Source organism: Pangasianodon hypophthalmus, chromosome 16 (genome assembly GCF_027358585.1).
Source record: "Pangasianodon hypophthalmus isolate fPanHyp1 chromosome 16, fPanHyp1.pri, whole genome shotgun sequence".
NCBI classification, from domain to species: domain Eukaryota; kingdom Metazoa; phylum Chordata; class Actinopteri; order Siluriformes; family Pangasiidae; genus Pangasianodon; species Pangasianodon hypophthalmus.
The window spans coordinates 14,552,471-14,577,353 of record NC_069725.1 but is presented as its reverse complement, the minus strand read 5'-3'; the positions used below and the strand labels follow the sequence as shown (position 1 = coordinate 14,577,353).

Genomic DNA, 24,883 nt, shown 5'->3' with positions numbered 1-24,883 from the left:
ACAGACTGTTGTGTATAAAACTCCCAGGAGATCAGCAGTTTCTGAAATGCTCAAACCAGCCCTTCTGGTGCCAACAACCATTCCACAATCAAAGTCACAGAAATCACACTTTTTCCTCATTCTGATGTTTGATGTGAACATTACCTGAAGTTTTTGACCTGTATCTGCATGTTTTTTTGCGGTGTGCGGCTGCCACATGACTGGCTGATAACTGCAGGTGAATATGCAGGTGTAAAGGTGTTCCTCATAAAGTAGATGGTGAGTGTACTGTGGTAGACAGACAACATAACAATATAACTTTGTCAATGTGCAGATATTTATGAACCTGAATGTAGTATATGGACAGACGGCTGCCACTGCACTAAAGTATGATCAGGTTCTACTTTACCAGCATATCACCTTTATTATTACTTATTTACTTTTTGCTTGTACATCTGTGTCCTTGTGAGTTTAGTGTTTTACTGTCCTCATAATTTGAGGTATCTTGTTTCCCTCAGGAATCAAGTACTCCAAAAGATAGGCAGTGCAGAACATTGTAAACTAATGAGGCTGGGCTGGTGGATAAGAAAGTGTCAGTTGTTTCAAGGCTAAAAAAATGTTTGTACATTGCTCCCATTCTTAGGCCTAAGTATAAGAGTAAATTTCCTGATTCTTTGGCACTTACGACCAAAACTCTGAATAGCTTCATACATACGGGCTCAGGTTTTCAGCTTCAGGGCCTTATTTTCTCTATACTTACTTTGCATTGATTGCTTAATGTACTACCTGTTTTTTTTTTTATTATTATTTATTGTATGATTATTCACGCACTTGATTCAAATTTGCATCTTTTTGTCACCACCGATAACACTCTAGCAGTTGTACAATCTAGCGTATGTATCTTGTCTTTCAGGTTATGAATCCTTGCAGATCCAATAGATGCGTTGTATTACTGCATCTTCAATGCCACATTTTCACTTTCAATTCACCCTGAATAAAAGTGCTTAAGAAATGACTAAATATAAATGTAGGAAAGTGTGATCATCACGTGTTCAGGAAAGATAAGACATGATACTACAATAGACAGAAAGTATGAAAGACACAAGAATAAACAAATGCTTTTATTTGAAATGAAAGCTATGCTACAAGCAGAATTTGCCAAGCAGAATTTACTTCAGACTGAGCAGATGGAAAAAAAACAAAAAAAACAAGCAGCATTGAGAGAAACTGTGTATGCAATAACTGCTGTTTTAACACACAACAACTGCAGTAAGATGCCAAAATAACTAAGTAACTGTGCCAGATACTCAATACACCACAGATAGTGTTAATCTATATTATGACAAGTATTCCTTATATGTAACCATCTTTACATAGTAAATTAGGGTTACCGATCATACACAAGAACAGAATTGCTTGCACAAAATAAATACACTAATTAAAGACATTTCATCTATAAAGATCACATCAACAGTTTCATAATGCTTTGAGGCAGCAATGAATTGGATGAAGTTTTGCTGCTTACTTGGCTCACAGAGACTTAATAAAAGAATATGTCCTTGTGGCAAGTAAAAAGCTTGGTAACATCATTTAGCAGTAGCATTTACAAGAATGGTTCTCAAACAGATCATATGGGTTTTGATCAATGATAGACTGACAATACATAACATCTATCAATATAAAAATGGCCTTTACTGAACAGATTTCATTGAACATATTTTTCAAATGCTGATAATCATGTTTCAAAATATTCATAGGTGTTTTCCAATCCATCCATCACCTTTATTAATGTATGTTAGCACCTAGAACAACAGTCTTTTAGTATGTTCATGTTTGCGGTTCCAGTTCGGCCATCTACTAGATTATTTGTTCTTATCACAGTTTATAAATACAATCATTAATTTAATAAATCAAAAGTACACATTTTTTTTTCTCTGGGAGGTTCTACATGGTTTTCCCACAACTGTGACACCTTCATCTGACCTATACAGTGTCAGAATGTGTTATGGGGATAAGTCAGTGTTGGAGAATCATACAGGCCATTTTCATAACAGAGAACAATTATGTAAACTGGAGATCTAAGGCTCAAAACATACAGAGGGTTTCAATTTCTACCACTTAAAAATGCTGACTCCACAACATTTGACTCTACTGTTCTCTCTGGGAAATAGTGTGAAAACCATCCATGCATTTCAATACTGTTTAAAACTAAAATCACTGTCACCATCTCAAGGGCTGTTCCAGTACATTACTGGCTCAGGGGAATGTTAAAAAAGACTCTGACTCCTTGAAGGCCCAAGGAATCCATCAACTTTACTGTAGACTTTAGGAGATTTAATACAATTTCCTTTTCTACACAGCAAAAATATGCATATAATAATAATAATTAAAAGTTAGCACACCATTGGCTAATTTGCTAGCATGTATGACTATATGTCTGTACAAAGTTCAATGGAAATACACTGTTACAAATCAAGGAAATACACTATATGGCCAAAAATATGTGGACACCTGACCATCACAAGCATATGTGCTTGCTGAACATCCTATTCCAGATGTAGTCCCCCCCCTTTGCAGTCACAATAACCTCTTCTGGGAAGGCTTTCCACTACATTTTGGAGTGTGGCTGTGGGGATTTGCCCATTCAGCCACAAGAGCATTAGTGAGGTCTGGCACTGATGTCGGCGAGGATGCCTGGGGTGCAGTCGGTGTTCCAATTCACCCCAAAGGTGTTCAGTGGGGTTTAGGTCAGGGCTCTGTGCAGGCCACTCGAGATCTTAAATTCCAACCTTGGCAACCCGTGTCTTCATGGACCTCACTTTGTACACAGGGGCATTGTCATGCTGGAACAGGTTTGGGCCTCTTAGTACCAGTGAAGGGAAGCTGTAATTTTACAGCATACAAAAACATCCTACGGAATTGTGTGCTTCCAACTTTGTGGCAACAGTTTGGGGAAGAACCACATATGGGTGTGATGGTCACGTGTCCACAAACATTTGGCCATATAGCGAAGCTTTAGCCAAGATGTGCTACATCCTCTTCATCTTGTGCTCCAGGTGGTCACGCATGTGATGCAGGTGATACACACTTGTGAGTTGTGTGGGGAGTTGAGGTGGATGTGTTAAAAACAGTATTGAAACACATGGCACATCTTGCCATAAAATATCAAGATGGAAACAGTGCCCATGCATGATAATGATCCTTCATCCTTTTAAGTGTAAAGGTTCTATCTGTGCATTATCAATGTGTTTGAGGATTCCTGACTTCCAGCAGCCTCAAAGGAGCTCATTGTGTCCAGAAGTAAGGTCTCTGCGTGGGGTAGAGGCACGGGATGACCCCCTGTCCGTACTCTCCGAACTGGAGCTCAGGTGTTGCTGTTCGGAGCTGCCGCTGCTGGAAGTGGCAGTGGATGAAGAGGTGGAGGAGGAGCGTGTCTTCTCCTTAAAGTCTGTGATGATGACTGTAACGTTGCCCACTGTTATGGCCAGCTGCTGAGCTGAGCTTCGGTCTATGTTCTTCAGCTTAGGCCTGCAGCAAGAGAGAAGAGCAAAGGCTCAAAAATATACTCTGGAAGTTATATTACTCCTTTATGCATTACAGTTAGGTAGATTAATGTTTGAACTGATGCTGGTGGAACACACTACTGCATAGCTATACACAATTACCGTACAAAGTGTACAAAGTCCAATATTCGGAATATGGCAACTTGTCATTTCAGTGGATTTCAGTCTGAAGCACAGGGAATAGACAAGTGTAAAATTCTAAGTGAAGGCAACACCTCTCTGTGCTTCCCAGGAAAGCATTCAAGTCAGATTGCAAACTGGATATGTCCTGAGATAATCTGTTTGACATTTTCTGGGCACATAATATGTGACTAACATTCAGACATAAGCTCCCTTGACAAAATAGCAGCGACACATTATACAATGTCAGTATGTTGCGCACCTGGACAAATATAGCTACGCATAAAACCAGATCATCAGCTGTTGGTCAGACACTGAGATTTGCCTCACAACACTGACGCTCCCACATTCCAGGATGAACTGTAGGGTGCATAGCGCCAAATCTCTGTGTGACTTACATGACAAACATGATGAAACACTGAGACACACTGAATGGCCTGCAAACTCACTAGACCTCAATTCCAAGACTGAGATTATTTGGAACAGGAGGTTAAATCACCAATATAGGCCCCATGAATTCTAGCTGAATTGTGGTCCCAGTGGAAGAGTGGGCTTAAACAGAGACTGGTGGCATCCTTATCAGTCAGGACTGGTGCTGTTATTAAGGGGAGGGGCTGTGTAACTAGGAATTAGGGAAGAAATGACATACACTGCTAATTTTCTTTCCAGGGAGCATAATATAGTACTCATGTTAACTCAATACTAGCAGTGGACTGCTGTAGTTCTGTTCTAGATTTCAGTATTGTAGCAGTTTTTATTCAAATATAATTTCAGGTTACATGACTGGAATGATAATTATCAATAAATAATGCATTTTCATAATACACTAGGGTCACTCTGGATTTGGGGCTGATCCTGGGAACAGCAGACACAATGCAGGTATACACCCTTCATGCTGTCCATCGCAAGGGATAGCAGTAATCAGACAAGTATAATTGTGATTATTGTGATAAACTTACCTTGAAATAATAGATTTGTTGCTCTTAGTGGCTGATTTGCCAGATTTCATGCTGCTTCTTTCACTAGGAGGACCTTTATTAAGGATCTTGGGTCTGAGAACAACAAGACAATCTGAATTAATGAAAAAAAATAATTAGTTTAAGGTTCAAACAGGTCTTGTCTGGTGAACGATACTAGACCTAATACTCCCCACCCCCTTTTGTATTATAAAGTCAACTCCAGAATTAATGAATAAAGTATTCTTCATTGAGTGCTATTTTGAGCTTAAACATGTACAGTTTTAAACTGATCTATGTTTTTTGTTAGGTATAATGTAGACTGTAATAGATGTGGACCAGGTTTACACAGAGTCCATTGCATAGGACATTGAAAGTTACAACCCTGGCACTGCTTGTACCACTCGTGCATATGCAAACTCCTTTACATTCTAATGTTTGTGCATGTAGACTGCCCTTTTTCATCCAGATCACAGGTTCAAATCAGGTTCCTAACCGCATTTTGTGGCTCGCTCTCAGGAGAGGCTTCCAAACAGCTGTGTTGTTATACTGTATAATAACTGATTTTGAATCTTCATAACCTGAAGAATCAACTGTGTAAGAGAATAAACGGTGTAATTCTGAAATCAGATCTCTGGCCTCCTTCTATATCCTCCTTGCTGCGTAGTGCGGAGCTATGCTCATGCATCCTCTTTCTGTTCCAGACTTTTGAATCTTTTTACGACCTTCATTGTGCTGAATTATAACTTCTTATAACTTCTCATACATTTTATGTAGATCATTAACTGCCTATATCTTGCACTGAAAGCTCTTTGGTTTCCCATTAGTGATAGCTGACAAAGGAATTTTACATGTGTTCAACCTCATATTTATACCCCAATGGTAGGACATAGTTATAGTTATAAGGAAAAATAGAGGAAGACAAAAGGCCGAGAACAATGACAAACATTAAAATTTGTTTGCAGGTATTGCAGGTGCAGATTTTGCCCTGTATTTGTAACTTTTACAAGATGCCACTTACTTCATCTTCTTGGCAGTGGGCTTTTTGTTGGAACCAGGCAACTTTTCCCTCTCTTTGTGCTTATCCACCAATGCCTTTTCTACTTTGCCTTTCTTCATGTCCTCCTTCTCGGCCACTTGTGTCCCGGATGCTCCTGTGTGATGGTCTTTTTCCATGTGTGGCCTGTGTGAATGAACTTTATCCATAAGTTCTCTGTGCAGTTCCTGGTTTAGACCTGCTCTCTCAGGCCTCCTTTCCACTGACGTTTGTACTAGCTGATGTTTGTCCAATCCAATGCGCTCCTGTCTCCTGTCCTTATGTGTGTGTCCTCTCTCCAAGTGACTGCTGTCTGGGCCCAGTCTGTCCGAGTCAGAGTTGTCTACGCTTGGCCTGTCCGAGTCTGAATTGTCTATGTCGTAGTGATCGTCTCGCTCTGTGCGCTCCCTCCTGTCTTTCTTAGCTGGGGGAGGGGTGGCGTACTGCTGCGCTACTTGTTGCGCCACAAGCTGCGAGTTCAGGCGAGGTTTTCTAGAGAAGGAATAAAATACATGTTTGGTTTAGTGGTTTTTATTGTACTTTTACATGTACCTGTTGTAGATGAATGCCACCAGTGTATTTTTAAAATGTACTGTAATTCACGTGTGTATACAGTGGAATAAAATGTATCTGAGATTATGCTGGAAAAACAAATATATTGTTCAAAAACGTAGATTAAGTATCACCTCACAAATTAGTTCAACTATGAGGAATGCACAAGTACTCAGTAATTGAGATTATACACAGTTTCAGTACTATGTCTGAACTATTCTTAGGAGAACAGCTGGTGCTGTAAATATAGAATTTATTCTCATATGTCAATCTAAAAAATGGCATCACCACCAGAACAGAGACAGGCAAGAGGTAGAGCTAGAGGTAGCGTAGAGTTTTATATACACACACACACCGATCAACCATAATATTAAAGCCACTGACAGGTGAAGTGAATAACATCTTGTTACAATGGCACCTGTCAAGGGGCAGGATATATTAGGCAGCAAGTGAACAGTCAGTTCTCAAAGTTGATGTGTTGGAAGCAGGAAAAATGGGCAAGCATAAGGATCTGAGCGATTTTGACAAGGGCCAGATTGTGATGGCTAGACGACTGGGTCAGAGCATCTCCATGGCAGGTCTTGTGGGGTGTTCCCAGTATGCAGTGGTTAGTACCTACAGAAAGTGGTCCAAAGAAGGACAACTGGTGAACCAGGGACAGGGTCATGGGCACACAAGGCTCACTGATGTGCATGGGGAGAGAAGGCTAGCCCATCTGGTCCGATCCAACAGAAGAGCTACTGTAGCACAAATTGGTGAAAAAGTTAATGCTATGTTAGAAAGGCTATGTTAGAAAAGCATCAGAACACACAGTGCATCACAGCTTGCTGCATATGGGGCTGCGTTTGGGGCTGGTCAGAGTGCCCATGCTGACCCCTGTCCACCACTGAAAACACCTACAATGGGCATGTGTGCATCAAAACTGGACCATGAAGCAATGGAAGAAGGTGGCCTGGTCTGATGAATCATATTTTCTTTTACATCATGTGGATGGCCAGGTGTGTGTGCATCACTTACCTGGGGAAGAGATGGCACCAGGATGCACTATGGGAAAGCGGGCAGAAGCAGTGTGATGCTCTGGACAATGTTCTGCTGTGAAACTTTGGGTCCTGGCATTCATGTGGATGTTACTTTGACACGTACCACCTACCTAAACATTGTTGCACACCAAGTACACCCCTTCATGGCAATGGTATTCCCTAATGGCAGTGGCCTCTTTCAGCAGGATAATGTGCCCTGCCACATTTCCTAAACCATTTTTGCATGGTTTGAGGAACATGACAAAGAGTTCAAGGTGTTGACTTGGCCTCCAGATTCCCCAGATCTCAATCCGATCAAGCATCTGTGGGACGTGTCCGATCCATGGAGGAACTTATAGATCACTACACGAGCAGAAATAGGTCTCACTCAACAGGCTAAAGAGGCCATTATCAACTGTGCCAGGGCTACAGAGGTGAGCCCTACAGCCAAAGGGTTTATAAAGCAGCCTGTTCCTGTACAAGAACTTCTTTTAAGCACCAACCACAGTTATTCGAACACACAAGGACTAGCAGGAAAATTTAAGCCAGAGAAAGAGGATCCCCAGCATGTTTTAAATAGGTTTGAGAAGTAGACAGCTAGCCACCAGCCGCCTGATGCTGATGTACATTATCTGCTGCTTGTGTGCAATGATATGGGTGCTGGCACACAGCTAGAGCAGCTAATAGCAGATCAGAAAGACAGATAAAAGGCCCTTTATTCCGTGATGGCAATAAAGGGCTTAGAAGGCAATAGAGATGACCAAAACAGGACACTAGAAGCTACAGTATATCCTGTGGAAATAGAAGACATGCAGGCAGGATCTCCATTTGTCAATGAATACATTTCACAAACTATCAGTGGCCTAGCCAAGATACTGGAAAAGAAGTAGAGGATGCATGTGGTTTATCATCTACAATCATCAGCACTTGTGGAAAGACAGAACGAAACCTGTATAGAAAATATAAATCTTGGGAAATAGCTCCAACAGAACAGTTCTGCAAGCTGTATACCTGTGTGATGAAATGACCATGCCTCTTCTTATGGGCCCATTGAGAATTTCCAAGAATTCAGGCATTCATTAAAAAAATGTCTTAACAGCCTGAAATCCCTATCTGCAAATCATAATGACATAACTTTATTACAGTAAATGTGTACAGTAACGGGCCCTAGGGCTGAGAATCACTGTACCATTATAACCGAGCAAAAGGTTAACTATTTAAAGATTTGTTATTAATTAATTTCCTTTCTTCAGGTTTGCTGTTTATGAATCATGTGATGGTTTTTATTATTTAAATGTTATGAAAAGGGGATGTGTCTAAAAGTTTATTCGTTAATAAAAACATCTGTTAGTGATTTTCTGAGTATTGTGTTATGAATTATCAGCAGTATTTTAAAGTAATTATTAATCAGGTCTCAGAGGTTAAAATTTTTTTTGTTTTGTTTTTAACTGAAAAAACTGCTTTCTTTATGTGATTACTATTATTAGCCTAATGTAAAATCTATATTTCTTGATATTTCTTTCTGAGGTGCAGGAGAAAGAAAATGGAAAGTATGAGGCAGTGTTGGGGAAAAACAGCCTTGGATAAATATGCAGTGCTACTAACTGTCTAACACCTTTTTCAAATGTTTAGTGCAGTTAGTTTTCTGCATGCAATGTGTTCATTACATACAATATTAAAACCATTTACTTACTTGCCAATTTTTATTGTAGACTTTTTGGCTATTACAGTCTCAATTGTTTATAGTCAAAAATAATAATTAAGGAATGATTTTGCCACAATCAAATTGTTATGAAACGATTCTCTCAGGTTTGCAGACAAATAGTAGACTATCGCTACGCTACAGGTCTAGCTCTAGCTAATGACGCAGAACACTCACATGCTTTCCTTCTGTTAATTGCCACTTTTTGAATTAGTTGATTAGCCACAAATGCATTCTGGTCTTGTCTTATAAGTGGACCACTAATTTTGTATATGTTTTTTCTTTATATAGTCCGTATTTTGTCATTGCTTTGCAATTTAAAACTTGGTTTGTGTTTTAGTGTGTTTTTTTCAAGTGTGTTTACCTCATTGTTCAGAGAACAGAAGTTCGACGTATCAAATTTCATATATTACACACATAAAAAGTCTACACACCCCTGTTAAAATGGCAGGTTTTTGTGATGTAAAAAAATGAAACCAACATAAATCATGTCAGAACGTTCTCCACTCTCAAAGTGAAATTACAACATATAAAAATTAAGTGAAAAACAATCACAAACATTTTAGGTAAAAATAGGAAAATAAAAAAAAAAAACTACAAATAACCTGGTTGCAGAAGTGTGCACACCCTTTTCTAACTGGGGATGTGGCTGTGTTCAGAATGAACCAATCACATTCAATCTCATGTTCATAAGTAATCATCATACAGCTGTCGTCAATGAAATTATTCTGATTAACCCCAAATAAAGATCAGCTGTTTCTGTAGGATTTGTTTTAAATCTTCTTGGTTTCATCTGACTGCTGAAGCCATAAGCAAAGAGTTTACAAAGCATGTATGGTATATTGCTTGTTGAAAGAGGAGAGGTCAATCAGGAGAGGTATATAAAAGAATTTCCAAAACATTAGATGTATCATGGAACACCGTGAAGGCCATAATCAACAAGTGGAGAAAATGGAGCATCACAGTGACATCATCAAGAACAGGACGTTCTTCCAAAATTTACTAAAGGACAAGACAAAAACTTACTAGGGAGGCTGCCAATAGACCTACAGTAACATTAAAGGAGCTGCAGAAATATCTGACAAGTATTGATTACTCTCTGTATGTGATAACATTCTCTTGTTGTGATAATCTCATTCTTCACATGTCTGGGCTATGGGGTAGGATGGCTAGACGGAAGCCCCTGTCTCCAAAAAATAAAAAAAATTAAAAAATAATTAAAAAAAAGCATGGTGGTGGCAGCACCATGTTTTAGGGCTGCGGTTCTTCAGGGGCTTTTATCAAGGTGGAGGGAATCATGCTACAAATACCTGTCGATTTTAGTGCAAAACCTTCAGGTGTCTGCTAGTAAGCTGAAGATGAAAAGGAATTTCCCCTTTTAGCATGACAATGACCCAAAACATACATCCAAATCAACAAAGGAATGGCTTAACCAAAATTAGGTCAATGTTTCTGAATGACCTAGCCAGAGCCCAGATTTGAATCCAACTAAAAATCTGTGGCAAAAAACCTGAAGCAAGCTGTGCACAGGAAAGCTTACAATTACAATTTTACAACACCTTACAATTTGATGTATCTAGAATGTTTTTGCAAGAAAGAGTGGGAAAATATTGCAAAGTCAAGATGTGCCATTCTGATAAATGGTCTGCACTTACATAGCACCTTTTAACCTTAGCAGTTCTACAAAGTGCTTTACACTGTTTCTCATTCACCCATTCACACACACACACCAATGCAAGGTGCTACCTTGCCATCAGGAGTAACTTGGGGTTCAGTGTCTTGCCCAAGGACACTTCAGCATGTGGAGAGGCTGGGGATCGAACCGCCAAACCTGCGATTAGTAGACACAACCTGCTCTACCACCTGAGCTACAGCCATTCCCAGTAATAGACTCTGAGCCAGAAAGACTGAGTGGTGTAATAAAATCAAAAGGTGCTTCAACAATGTATTAGTTTAGGTGTGCACACTTATGCAACCAGGTTCTTGTAAGTTTATTTTTCCACTAAAAAGGTTTCTGAGTGTTTTCACTTTATTTGTATACTTTGCAATTTCACATAAAGGTGTATATATATATATATATATATATATATATATATATATATATATATATATATATATAAAGAGAGAGAGAAGTAGCTATAGCTACTTATCATCTAGCAGATAATAATAATAATAATAATAATGTTTACTTCATTCTAAAAGTATCTAGCCATAATCTAGTTTTGTTAAAAATTGTTTCTGCATTGTGTTTATGTTGTTTGAATTCCTGCTGTGAAGACTGCAATGGTCTCAGCTTCTGCCTCAGGATTTCACAAAAATGTCTGGATCAGTTATATCACTGTAAAAGCTGTATGGAAAGGAATGACTGGTTTGGTCTTGTTAAGCTATCCAAAAACATTTGGTCAACAAAAAAGACACATCTTTTCTTTTTTTTAAGCATACAGCATATGTGTTTCTTCATTTTGTTCTAGATAGCAAAGGGATCATCAAACATTCACGTTAGCTTCCTGTTTTCACTCTGTATTGCTCCAGCTTCTATCTCACACATTCCTTGTTATTTATTTCACTGTGTTTTCTAAGCTTGTGAGAATCCTTAGTTTGTGCTGTATATTTGTAGACACTTTCTAAGCCATGTATCTTGATTTTCCATAGTGTTCTAGTCCCAGGTTACCTAGATTCCACCTTTCTCAAAGTATTCCTAGCTCTGGTCCCAAGTTGTATAGTTTTGGGGTTTGACCTCAGTCTGTCTGGGTTTTTTTTTTTTGTTCTAAATGTAGATATGTCTGCAAGCCATTAGCAAAAAGGCTATGTTTGAACCATGTTAGACATTTAACATATATAAACACTGGGGAAAAAAAGTTCATTGAATTTACTTAATTCAAATGTGTCTGTTGGTTCTACATGAATGAACTGAGTTGCACACAAATAACACAATTTGTTTTTGTACATCCAGCATGATTTGATCATGTATATTCAAAGCCCTGGAATAGAATCAAACTCCACACATTCGATTTCAGTCCTAGGATTGATCCTAGGACCCTGGCATTGTGAGACGATAATGTTGCCCAGTGCGATCTCTTGTGCCGCACAATTTAATCTAGTTAGTTTAATACTGTAGTCTGTATTTCTTCCTGTCAGCTCCAACATCCTCATGACTTTAAAACGTAACTGGATCATGATATTATATGAATTGATCACACTCACTCTACATAATTCAAACTAGTAGATTAGATGTTTTTAAATTACAGTTAGTATAAGCAATGAAATCACGTTCTGATAAACAAAATATTTTCTCTTAATTCTGACCAACCAAATATTCCCATTTTTTCAGTGTGTATGAATGACAGCAGCACATCTACTACACAAACTCCGAGTTTTTAAGTATGTTATTTCATTTAAATGTCTTGCCTTCCAATGTCTGTTCTCCGTTTCACTTAAAGAAATATATTCAGCACTCAGCACTGTTCTGTTTGCATGTAGGTTGAAGTCACCATTAATCTGAGGTTAATTACATTTTAATCACTTGCCAGTGTAGTTAAGGTTTCATAAGGAACACATCTTTAAGTCTTCTAATGTTTAGATGCAGATATAGGTACCAGGGATGCAAGGGGTGTTTATGAAGTGTACATTACTATAAGATGAAGATGTCCATGAAACTAGGAATGTCACATGCTCTATTCTGGGGAAAAAAATGATGACACATTAAGACAAGTTGGGATCACTAGAGATGTGCATTTGAGTTAATTAGTGATTACACTAATACCTAGAAAATGAGGTTGGGGTGTCGACAAACCTTACAGGCAGCAAGTAACTAATGTGGTCTCTGGCCAGCATTTTCGTTTTCCCTCTATGCGTGTTTAAGTATAAGTGATGGCACATTGTACTAACAGTAGAGTTAGAGTTAAAGGTCATTGGAGCAGTAAGAGCAAAGCTTGTAATACTCTCATGTTAATCGAAGAAGACAAAGAGGCTTTGCTGCAGTCGCAGGCACCCTAAGTGTATTTCATCAGGCTAATAAACTTTATTTAATTGCATACAGCAGTAACATATTTGTACTAATCTTAAGGTCAGTGCACACATTTGCACATTATATTTATTTACACACAGTGAGAAGTCACAGCAATGAAGCTCTACACTTCTCCTGTATAATGTGATTTGCCTAGTGTTTTATTGTAAATAAAGCCTAGACTGCACAATAAATGAAGATTATGCCTATGTTTCTTGAAGGATTAACGTATTTGTTCAATCTAATACTATTCCAGTGTTTCAAGCCAGCATCAGCACCAATACCCATATTCTTTATTGGGTAAGGACACGCCTACGTGGTTCTTTTATTCTACAGTTGCCAGTGGCTGCTCAATAAAAGAGGGACATAACAGTATGACATATTTCAATGATGAAAATATGAAAAATATGAAAACAGCAAAACAAACACAGACAAAAAGAGAAACATTATATCAGTCTGCCTAACACACTAGGAAAGCATGCATTCTAGTGAATTAGAATACGGCATTAACCAGTCCCCTCAAAGCTGCATATCAGTAGTTTGTACATCAATGCAATCTGTTACACTCCATGTAATAGAGAGAGACGGGAAGGAAAATTCTAACATTTTTCAGAATACATTGCTGTCTATTACATGGTTTTGACCCAGTCACGCTCCTTATATTAGTGGTTCTCATCCTTTTTGTGTCTGGCTGCAACCCCCTCCCTCTGGACACACTCTCAATCATACTACAGCAACCTCCATTTCTACACACAGGGGACACAATAAAAACCCTTTGGCTGAGTGCGCCGCCTTAACTCGCAGCCGCTCTCTCTTTCAGGTCATAACGACAATATGATAAACACTGACACTGGGCCTCATTTATCAACCTGGATACGAACGAATTTATTCGTGAATTGTTCATACGAACATTTACACAAGGAATTTGGTATTCATGAAAATCCTGTAAACTCAGAAAAACATTCATATCCTACTCGTGCTCCTAAGTGTGTGTAGATTTATGCATAAGAACACTAACTAATATAAACGTCGGCTTGATCCACAAGTCATATCCAAGTAATTTGGATTACTGCACTTTTATATATGGAACATACTGTCAAGTTTAAATAGTTTATTTTTATTTTATTTACAGCATTTAGCAGACACTCTTATCCAGAATCTCTATTAATACCACATCTTCATGCTAGTTCACCAAGTTAGGAACTTAGAATAACATCGAGAAGATTTTGTGCAAACCAGTTTTATATTATTGGAATTAATTAAAGAATATGAAAAATAAAGGAAGTAAGCCAACGCAAACACATAAATTAAGACAAATAATACTAACCATTGAATTATGAAAAGAGAAAAAAAAAATGCCGGCATATAAACAGAGAAAGGACAGGTCTGTCTGTGCATAGCCATAAGACGTAAACAAATGCCTCAGCTGATGGAAGACTTAGCGCTCGCTTATTATTATTGTTGCTATTATTATTATTATTATAATTATAAACTATATGGCCAAAGGTTTGTGGACACCTGACCATCACACTCATATGTGGGTCTTCCCCAAACTGTTCCCTGAACAGCTTTGGGATGAACTGGAACGCTGACTGCACTGCATCAGTGCCTGACCTCTGCTGTCCCTACAGCGACAATCCAAAATCTAGTGGAGAGCCTTCCCCGAAGAATGGAAATTATTATAACAGCAAAGGGGGGCTAAATCTGGAATGGGATGTTCAACAAGCACATATGGATGTAATTGTCAGGTGTCCACATAATTTTGGCCGTATAGTGTATCGTGAAACTGTGATTTTTTTTTTTTTTTTTGACTAGGTTATCATTACATGCATAATTCAAACTGTAACATTATACACACATATTGTAGTGCTGTGGTAGGTTCTTCAGCTCACAGCAGTGTTTTCTATTTGCTAATTTGAAATTTCCCAGCAGCAATTAAGTCCATGCTCTGTTTCTGTCCCATTAGCTTGAAAAATGTTCTGCAACACTACACTGACAGGGTACTGAGCTGTTCATTTCTGTGGCTTCTGCTAGCTTAGGCTATTTTAAGGTGACTGTAAGTGCATGCTCTCAGTTCATTAAAGAGCATAAAAATCAGCGATTCATCTCCTCCCTGTATGTAACCTACTGTATGATACGTTTTAAAGGATGAGTTTTAATTCTGCGCTGTTCAAATGTTTGTATTTTTGACCAACAGATTATAAAGTGTTATGGAACTGTGGCTTCTTCTTTTGTTTAATAAATTATACTCGTAAAATTAATTTTAATTGTAATCATGTTTTAATCTTATTTACAGATACAAAGATACAAAGACAGAGATATACTTATACCATGGCTCTGTTTTTCCAGCACATATTGTGGCTAAAAATCAAATGCTGTGTACTACATTTAGGGCACTATGTAGGATGTACAAGTCGATAACGCAATACCCTAGCTTTTAAAATTAAAAATATCACTGAATGTTGGTATTTAAATACATTATTATTTGTGTTTTTTTTTTTTTTAGCCCCTGCCTTACAGGGATTAATTGCTAACAAAGAAAAGCGGAATAACAGAGGTTGAAACACGCCATATCATGTCATGAAAAGTGTATCAGGAGTATGCGAAGCAAAACTGGACACTGCTACACCACCAAACAAGACCATGGATTAAGATAGACAAGGACAGACAACAGTGTTTTTGTGTTCCTGACTGTGTGTGGGAGAGAAATGTCCTGCACACACAGTAGGCGGCCAGCCGATCACAGCAAGAGTTATATACTAAGTCTGAAACAGTGGCCATGACATGGAAACACTACACCCACTCCACTCACTCGTCCTGTGGTTACAGAAGACTTCGAGTTCATCTCACACAGCTTAAGCACAACCCAGATAGGTCTTTAAGAACTATCAAGTCATGGCTAACGAATGAGCAGGTGACCTTCCTAACATAAATCACGTTGAACTTTCATGCACAATATATCAGCACACTAAACAAAGTAGTAGTGTATACAAAGAGATCCAGCACGCTTGTGCATACATGACGGCGGATGTATGTGTGTTTGTGAGGAAGAATCAGGTTGCTTTAATTCTGCTCTGGCATGCCTGAACAAATCGATACTGCATGCTTTGAGAATATCTAACAGTTCCATGATGGTGGCTTTTTTTCAGTCATGGTTCCACCAATCAGTGCCACGAGGGACATTTACTGCAGATACAGCACTTCCTCTACCTTTTGTTTCTACTGAGATGCTTCCACTACTCTGATCTAAAGTAGCTTTCTTTCCTTCTCTCTTTAGGCTGTTTTGGTAAATATAAACGACACAAGCAAAAGTGCTTAAAAAAAATAGATGCAATCAACCAATGACAATCATGGTGCATAATGCTATCTGTGATGAACGTTTGACTCCAAGGATGAACACAAATCACATCATTTGCATCATGGTGGTGTTATGAAAGCAAAACAGGTGTACTGAAAATATAGAGAAAGAGACTCTAATTTAAACAAAAACTATCTATATTCCATTGACAAAAACGGTATTACGTCTGGATGGGTTTTAACTCTGTACTGAGATTGTGTCCTAAGGGAATGCTCAAAGGACACCTTTAGTATGATTTATAGTCTTGCATAGTCTATATAATCTATAACAATCCATAAGGATCTTGCATAGTCTATCTCTAAGAATCCATAAGATCTTGCATAGTCTATATAATCTATAATGATCTTGCAGAGTCTATATAATCCATAAGGATCCATAAGTATCTTGCATAGTCTATATAATCCATAAGATCTTGCAATGTCTATTTAATCCATAAGGATCTTGCATAGTCTATATAATCCATAAGATCTTGCATAGTCTATATAATCTATAAGGATCTTCCATAGTCTATATAATCTATAGAAATCTTGCATAGTCTATATAATCTATAGAAATCTTGCATAGTCTATATAATCTATAGAAATCTTGCATAGTCTATATAATCCATAAGGATATTGCAAAGTCTATATAATCCATAAGGATCTTGTATGGTCTATATAATCTATAAGGATGCATAAGGATCTTGCATAGTCTATATAATCTATAAGGATCCATAAGGATCTTGCATAGTCTATATAATCTATAAGGATCCATAAGGATCTTGCATAGTCTATATAATCTATAAGGATCTTGCATAATCTATATAATCTATAAGGATCCATAAGGATCTTGCATAGTCTATATAATCTATAAGGATCCATAAGGATCTTGCATAGTCTATATAATCTATAAGGATCTTGCATAGTCTATATAATCTATAAGGATCCATAAGGATCTTGTATGGTCTATATAATCTATAAGGATCCATAAGGATCTTGCATAATCTATATAATCTTTAAGGATCCATAAGGATCTTGCATAATCTATATAATCTTTAAGGATCCATAAGGATCTTGCATAATCTATATAATCTTTAAGGATCTATAGGACAAAAGAAAGTATCATGTAGAGAAGTCATATGAAGAGTTAAGATGAATGCCCTCACACACATACACACACACACACACACAGATGAAAATGGGCAGCTGAGGAAGAGGCTCAGAGCTCAGGCAGAAAGTTTACCTTGTGGACGTGCCTTTGCGCACATCACACATGCTGCATTTGAACGCCTCGGCGCTGTTGCGGAACGTGCAGACACTACAGTCCCAAAATCCGTCGTCTGCACAGGGCTTGGCGTGTCTTTTTGGCCTGTGGGATTTAAAAGAGGATTTTGCATGTCATATGCATGGCTGTTGCAAACGTGTCACTCACCTACGCGTGCTCCTGATCAGTATGACAGGCATGCATCGAAATGAATTCAGTATAAAGAAAAGCAGCCCAATTAAGCTCTGCTACATTACAACCCGCCGACTAATAAGTGCATTGGGTCATCGGAAGTGCGTGGATGTCAAGGGCACGAGCAGCGACTAGGAGAAAAAGCACAAAGCACCGAGGAGACGAGGCGTCTCCTGAATTCCTTTGTCTAAATCTGGAGAGCCGGGAATAAGGCTCCGCCATTGCTGCGCTTTTTCTCTCTCTTTAACACGCTCAGCAAAAACGGCTCCATCTCAACCCGAGTCCTCGCGCAGGCACTGCACAATGCATCTGAAACACGGTTCGACCAAATACCTGGATGGGCTTTTCTTGTCGCCCATAATGGGAGAAGCGCTGTGTTCCTGCAGTAATTTACAGTGTGGCGCTTCCACACGCAGCCAGACTCGCCGCTGTAGCACAGAGCTCAGCCCGCTGCGGCGCCAGGCGGCCACGCGTCACGTGAGCGCCGCCTCCGCCAATCAGCGCTCTCCCGCGTTAAAACTCCACACGTTTGAGAGAAATGAGTACACTAGTTCAGAGCGCTGGGTTCACCATGCAGGGAGGGTGATCGAGGGGGGGGAGGGGGGGGGGAGAGAGAGAGAGAGAGAGAGAGAGAGAGAGAGAGAGAGAAGAAAAAAAAAAAAGGAACATGTCTTATGGTTACTGGTACATCATATAGGTAAAGAGAAAAATAACTGATGTGCAATGATACATCATATTCAAAGGGAAATATATAAAACACTATACATAGGCAACTTTAATTACACCAGAAAGAAAGAAAGAAAGAAAGAAAGAAAGAAAGAAAGGAAAGAAGAAAAAATAAAGAGGTCTTATGTTTACTGGTGCATCATATAGGTAAAGAGAAAAATAACTGATGTGCAATGCTACATCATATTCAAAGGAAACTAGTATATAACAGGACACTATACATAGGCAACTTTAATTACATCAGAAAGGAAGAAAGGAAAGAAAGAAGAAAAATAAAGAGGTCTTATGTTTGCTGGTACATCATATTGATAAAGAGAAAGATAACTGATGGGCGATGGTACATCATATTCGAAAGAAACTAGTATATAACAGGACACTATATGTAGGCAACTTTAGTTACATCAGAAAGAAAGGAAGGAAGGAAGAATAAGGAGGTTTTATGTTTACTGGTACATTACACAGATAAAGAGAAAAATAACTCGTGCAATGGGACATCATGTTTGAACGGAACTATATATAAAATACTACACTATACATAGGCAACTTTTAATTACACCAGAAAGAAAGAAAGAAAGAAAGAAAAATGAAGAGGTATGTTTACTGGTACATCATATAGGTAAAGAGAAAGATAACTGATGTGCAATGGTACAACATATTCAAAGGAAACTAGTATATAACAGGACACTATACATAGGTAACTTTAATTACATCAGAAAGAAAGAAAGAAAAGAAGAAAAAAATAAGGAGGTCTTATGTTTACTCTTACAGCATATGGATAAATAGATGTGCAATGGTACATCATATTCTAAGGAAATCATATTCATATAACATCATATTCTAAGGAAATGCTATATAACAGTACACTATACATAGGCAACTTTGCAAAAAAAAAAAAAATCAGAAAGAAAGAAAGAAACATTTGTTGCCTTCTACTGAGTTGAACTCAAAAGCTACTTTTGTGAAAGACATTAGATTACAGACAGCTGTTTGTTAAAGTGGTACATTTGTTAATTAGATGTAGGTTTATAATTAAACACTCAGGTGTCATATTGTGGAAAACTTTCTCAGTTCAGACTGAAGAAAAAATAACTTTCCAAAGTCAAAGGGTTTTGGATGCCAAAAATTAGACTTTATTGAAGCAATCAGCAAAGCCGAGATGTTGCGCAAATCATCTGATTTACATAGTCGTGGCTCATGCTTTTATACAATTCTAAAACAATGATCTCATTAGATGGAGTGTTCTCATTTTTTCTTTTAATCACACACCTGCCTCTCGCCACAATTATTTCATTGTCCCTCTATCTTAGTTTTAACCGTGGCAGGAGCTCAGTCATTTTTTTTTTTTTAAGTTAACATTCATCACAACCTTAACAATGCACTTCAGTACTCTGGTAAAGAAAGAGCACTTTCCCATGACAGAGCAAGCCTGGACTGAGAAGATACAATTTATGAATGAGACTCTGTGTGCTTAGTGATTTCCCACAAACTGAAACTAGGTCACATCAGTTTGCCTTAGTTTTCTTGATTCACACACACAAATATTCTTAAGTGATTAGAACTATACTTAAGCACTGTCGTAACATAAAGTCGTAACGTAAAGTCACATAAAGTCACATGATTAAAATGCACCTCATGATTAAAATGCGCCTCTGATGGATTATTAACACATTTCACTTTGATTTGATTATTTTAACCACATGGATTACATCATATTCTGATCAGGAAAATTCTTCCGTAGTCACTGTAAACATTGTTAATTTGACCCTGTGAAGACATACACTTGCTTATAAAAGTAGTCTGGAGTTTCTCTCTTTCTGATATGTTTTTTGTTTTAGAAAATAGATTTGATTTGAATAACCTACATATGAACTCACTGCTATTTATAAGTAGCCACATTGTCTGGTGGAAAAGTCATTTTTCAGTCAGTACTGTAATAGACACTACATTAAATCAACAAAAAATGTTATTAGTGCCAGATTTTAGCACTGTTCTGTGAATTTGGAGTATTATTCTGTATTTGTTTTTACAGAAACTTGAGTTTTCTAAGTTCTTACACTCCCACCTCCCAACAAACATGCTGGTAGGTAGACTGGCTTCACTAAATTGCCCCTGAGTATGAATGACTGTATGAATATGTGTGTGCATGGTGCCCTGCTATGGAATGGGGTCCTATCGAAGGTGTATTCCCACCTCGCCTTCAGTGTCCCCAGGATAAGCTCCAGATCCAGCGTGACCCTGGCCAGTATAATGCACTTACTGCTGATTGTTTCCCACTGAAGAGATCAAGTGACATAAGAGAAATGCATTAAAGGTTTTGCTTTTCATTGTGGTATATTTTCTGCATGCCACTAAAAGCAATACAGTTTGTATATTGTATTTCATTACAATACACAATATTTTTCACTGGCATGATTGCTTTTTGCTCTGGTATGAACACTTTTCTATAGTCCCAACTGTCAGCTCATTTGGAGGTAAGCAAGCACTGACGTCACTATTGTTTTTTGATTTTGTGTGTTTTTTTTTTTAATAAATATGGTATATGTAATTAGTGTGGAAATGTACTCTAGGTCTATGTGCGGTAAGTGTCACTTAATACCAATTTTGATGAAATAATATACTGTATAATAACTGCTCCTGACTATAGTATTTGTGCTTTGTAATTTGTTTATCAGATGGGCTAATAGACACTACATTAAATCAACAAAAAATGTCATAAGTGTCAGATTTTAGTTTACTGAAACACATGCCTGTGTAAGATAGGATCCCTGTACACTCATTGTGGAGAAAAAAATGTAAATCCAACCTCCCAACCCACCCACCTCCAAATGTCATTGTATAATTCACACACAGACAGTATGCAACATGATTCACCTGTTGCCAAAAATATAAGCACACTCATTTTTATCTAATCAATACTAAGCAACACTGCATTTTGTACATTATAAGAAAATGTTTGCAAATTGTGGTAAAAGTATTAGCTCCTGATGGTAGGGAAAGCCAGTCCGGTCTGTTTGCTCATCTCTATTTCATTATGCACACTATTCTCAAGCCCTCTGCTTCTTTAGAACTGTTACCTCTGATAGATGCTTATATATGATATACAATATGACAATGGAAGATGACAAAAAGATTTAAAAAAAAAAAAAAAAGAAAGAAATTTACAAATTGATTAAACATAGGCCAAATTATTAAATGATTACAAAATTAATTTAATCAATTATTATGTCCACTGAGCTTTATCAGCTCAGTTTTAGCTCAGCATTATTCACCTTTATCAGTTATATGTTTAGCTTATGGTTTTTGTTTGTGAGGCATCAAGGATTTTTTTCATTGTTACAGTTTATTTTTATTATCGCTTTGTTTGTATGTATGTTGTAATATGCTAAATGTGTGACAGCCTGAGAAAACCCTTCACATGGTTAAAATTCTTAAAATTCTTTTGCACATATCTCAACCACAAGTAAAGTTTTGGCATTCAAAACTCTGGTTACCCCCAAAAGTGAAAATGGGAGATCATTCTAATATTACCAGTAAAATTCTGTCTATTTTTTAACAATCCAGCAGTCAGTCCATGTTTAATAATATCCTTCATTTCTAGAATTAATTATATTTACATTATAAACCAGATTTGGAGTGCTCGGATACCCTGTTGTCACGTCTATATTATATCAAATGGAATTATCTGATTTAATATTATCCTGAGAAAACAGGCTATATCAAGCAAACACCCTGCCTCTGCTACATTTATAACCTAATCTATTTATAGAAAAATATCAGTGACACTTTAACAAAGATTATAAGTCTATGATGGAAAATGAGCAATCACTTTGAGTAAAAGCATTATCCATAACAACATAGTCTGCACTAGAATTAAGAGTGTCTTTGTTTCCATGGTGCTACAAAATTTCAGATCAAATGTAATGGCTACTTGTGTATACAGTGAAACTGATTCAGACTTTTATCCAGTTAAGAGTGATTTGAAAATACACAAGTAAAAAGGCACGATTACAAGATCTCATTGGTCTAGAGATGAACCGAAATATACCACAGCACTGCTGAATTCTCTAATCGGATTGCTCAGAAGGTGTGCTCTGACAAATCACAAGTGTATATTAATACGCTCATTCTGTCATTTCTATTGTTTCTATAGTAACAGCTCATTTACAGGGACTTCTATAATGGACGCTCCAAATAATCTAAGTCAGAATATATACAGATTAAAAAACTGATGTTATTTAACAAAGAAAAATGTTTATATGGTGAAGCTTTCTGTAAGGAGATGCTTATTTAAGATTTATAGAAGGAGTCTCCAATGTCAGTAGGTAGGAATAAAGCCATTCTGTTACGTTTTCTGGTACAGAAAAGTCTAAGGATGGAGGATATTGAGTTTAGTGGTTTCTTGAGAGAACCCAGACTCAAAAGGGAACCCATCCTCATCTAGTGCGATTATAAATCATTACTCTTCTCTATACCAAGTCAAGAAAAAGTGAGGAACTCCATTAATTCTACCTTAGATTTCTTATTAACATCACTGAAAATGGTAAGTGAGAAAAGAAGCCCTTCTTCTTTTGTTTTTAGGAGCTAAGAACAAAATCTACACAACTGCTAACTTCTTACAGGAACAGTGGAAATACAGCAACAGCTGTTTTTTAAAACATATGATAAAACATATGGCATACCAAGCTAGCTAATGTCCTGAAACTGGGCTAGCAACATTAGCTAATTAGCATGTTATCTGTGCTCCTATGTGTGTTTATGGGGATGCTTTTACCCGTTTCACCAAGCTGGTACACTTAAGTACCAGTTCAACTGTCTCTGACCAGTTAAGCCAGCTTGGTGCACTCAGTTCAGGAGCCAAGCTGGTCTAAAATGAACTTTCCAGCAGGGTAAGCTAATTTAGCTAACATCCTTTCCTTTTTGTCAGCTGTGGCTTACATTTTGTTTGAATTCCTAAATATATATAACATTTATAAAAATGTTCAGGCCACACATTCGAGGTTTAACTCATTCTACACCAATAATACTCATCACAGCTAATTGAAAGAAAAGAGCTTGCTGAAATGACTTTGTTCTAGCCTGGCCCAAAGTTTCAGTCTGTTTCAGTCCTAACAATATGGTGTATAAAATTCAATTCAACTACATTTTATTTATGTAGCGCTTCTAACAATGGATATTGTGAGAAAGCATCTTTACGGATTTCCAGATAAAGATTTAGAATTATCTCTAATGAGCAAGCCAGAGGTGATGTTGGCAAGGAAAAACTCTCGGAGATGACATGAGGAAGAAACCTTGAGAGAACCCAGACTCAAAAGGGAACCCATCCTCATCTAGTGCGATTATAAATCATTACTCTTCTCTACACCATGTAGAGTCAAGCAGTGATAAGTGTGTTGGGAAGATCATCTGTATAAGCATCAGGGTCATTTTTTTTAAATTTCAGCAGAGTTTTAGCTTTAAGTCTATAATATCCAAGTTATCAACTTTATAATAAATGAGACTTGAGCATAGTTTTTAGCAAGTACAATTCTTAGGCTGTCCAAGTGATATCATCCACAATCATCTTTAGGGTATCCATGTTGTAACATCCACAGCAACCTTAAGGCAGACTTTAGGCTATCCATGTGGGGTCAGTACTGAGTGATTATCAGGTGAAAGAGGCTCCAAGCAGAAGTAGAGCATCAGGATGGGCCAGGCAAGACTGGAGGGCAGGCATCTTATCAGGCAGCAGGAGTAAAATGTGCAGCTCAAGAGAGAGAGAGATGGAGAGGGAGAGAGAGAGGGAGAGAGAGAGAACACATATTAGTAGCTATGCTATTGTCCTGCAGTGGTTTAAGAGGATGCACAGTGTGCGCAGAGTGCAAGCAGGGACACTGGCAAGACTAGCTATGACAGCATAACTAAAAGGGAGAGCCAAAAGGCAATACAGACATGAGGGCGCCCTGGGATATAAAGCGCCCAGCCATTCCACAGTCAACAAACCTGAGTGATTGAACGAGTGAGAGTTGGGTGGTGACAACATCCAAACATCCCAGTTTACAAAAACTCTCTTTGCCCATTAACAATCCAGGTCTGCACCTTTCTGTAAGAGAAAACCTATTACTAAAAGGTTTGACTAAACAAATAGATTTTTTAGCCTAGACATAAAGACTGAGTCTGTGTCCGAGTCCTGAACACTAATTGGATAAAATTAGAAATGCCTAATTTTCCAGTATGAACCATTTCAGGCAAGTATTTAAGAGGATAAAACATGTGGAGATATATAGTGACTTACAGGCTGGCCTAATTTCTTCTTCACACATAAAACTAACATAATAGATGATATGGCTATTTTACCATGTGAGTCAATGTTCTACTGTTTCGAGAACATTGTATTCACCCTCAAAAGCATCATAATACATTCTCTGAGCACTTTATTAGGAACACTATACTATT

The 24,883-nt window shown here is 37.8% G+C and overlaps 1 protein-coding gene across 2 annotated transcripts; it reads right to left on the bottom strand.

Moving 5' to 3' along the window:
* Window positions 1-1,087: 1,087 nt before the first annotated feature.
* Window positions 1,088-18,201, bottom strand: rybpa (RING1 and YY1 binding protein a). 2 transcript variants are annotated; one of them, XM_026921303.3, is made up of 5 exons: window positions 18,059-18,201; window positions 17,513-17,638; window positions 5,640-6,146; window positions 4,622-4,714; window positions 1,088-3,507 (listed from the first exon to the last, which is right to left on the bottom strand). In XM_026921303.3, exons 1-5 carry the CDS (start codon window positions 18,082-18,084, stop codon window positions 3,255-3,257), a joined length of 1,005 nt encoding a protein of 334 aa, XP_026777104.3. In that variant the 5' UTR covers window positions 18,085-18,201; the 3' UTR covers window positions 1,088-3,254. The 2 variants fall into 2 exon arrangements, with proteins under 2 accessions (XP_026777104.3, XP_034168050.2); XM_034312159.2 differs by having other exon boundaries at window positions 17,880-18,186.
* Between the last annotated feature and the right edge of the window lie 6,682 nt (window positions 18,202-24,883).

Bases quoted from the DNA above. Each gene is read 5' to 3' on its own strand.
- rybpa (XM_034312159.2), bottom strand. From the start codon at position 17,947: ATGGCGGAGCCTTATTCCCGGCTCTCCAGATTTAGACAAAGGAATTCA. The intron at 17,639-17,879 runs GTGCTTTGTGCT...TAAATCCCACAG, and splicing joins GGAGACGCCTCGTCTCCTCG to GCCAAAAAGACACGCCAAGC. The intron at 3,508-4,621 runs GTAAGTTTATCA...CTCTTGCTGCAG, and splicing joins AACAAATCTATTATTTCAAG to GCCTAAGCTGAAGAACATAG.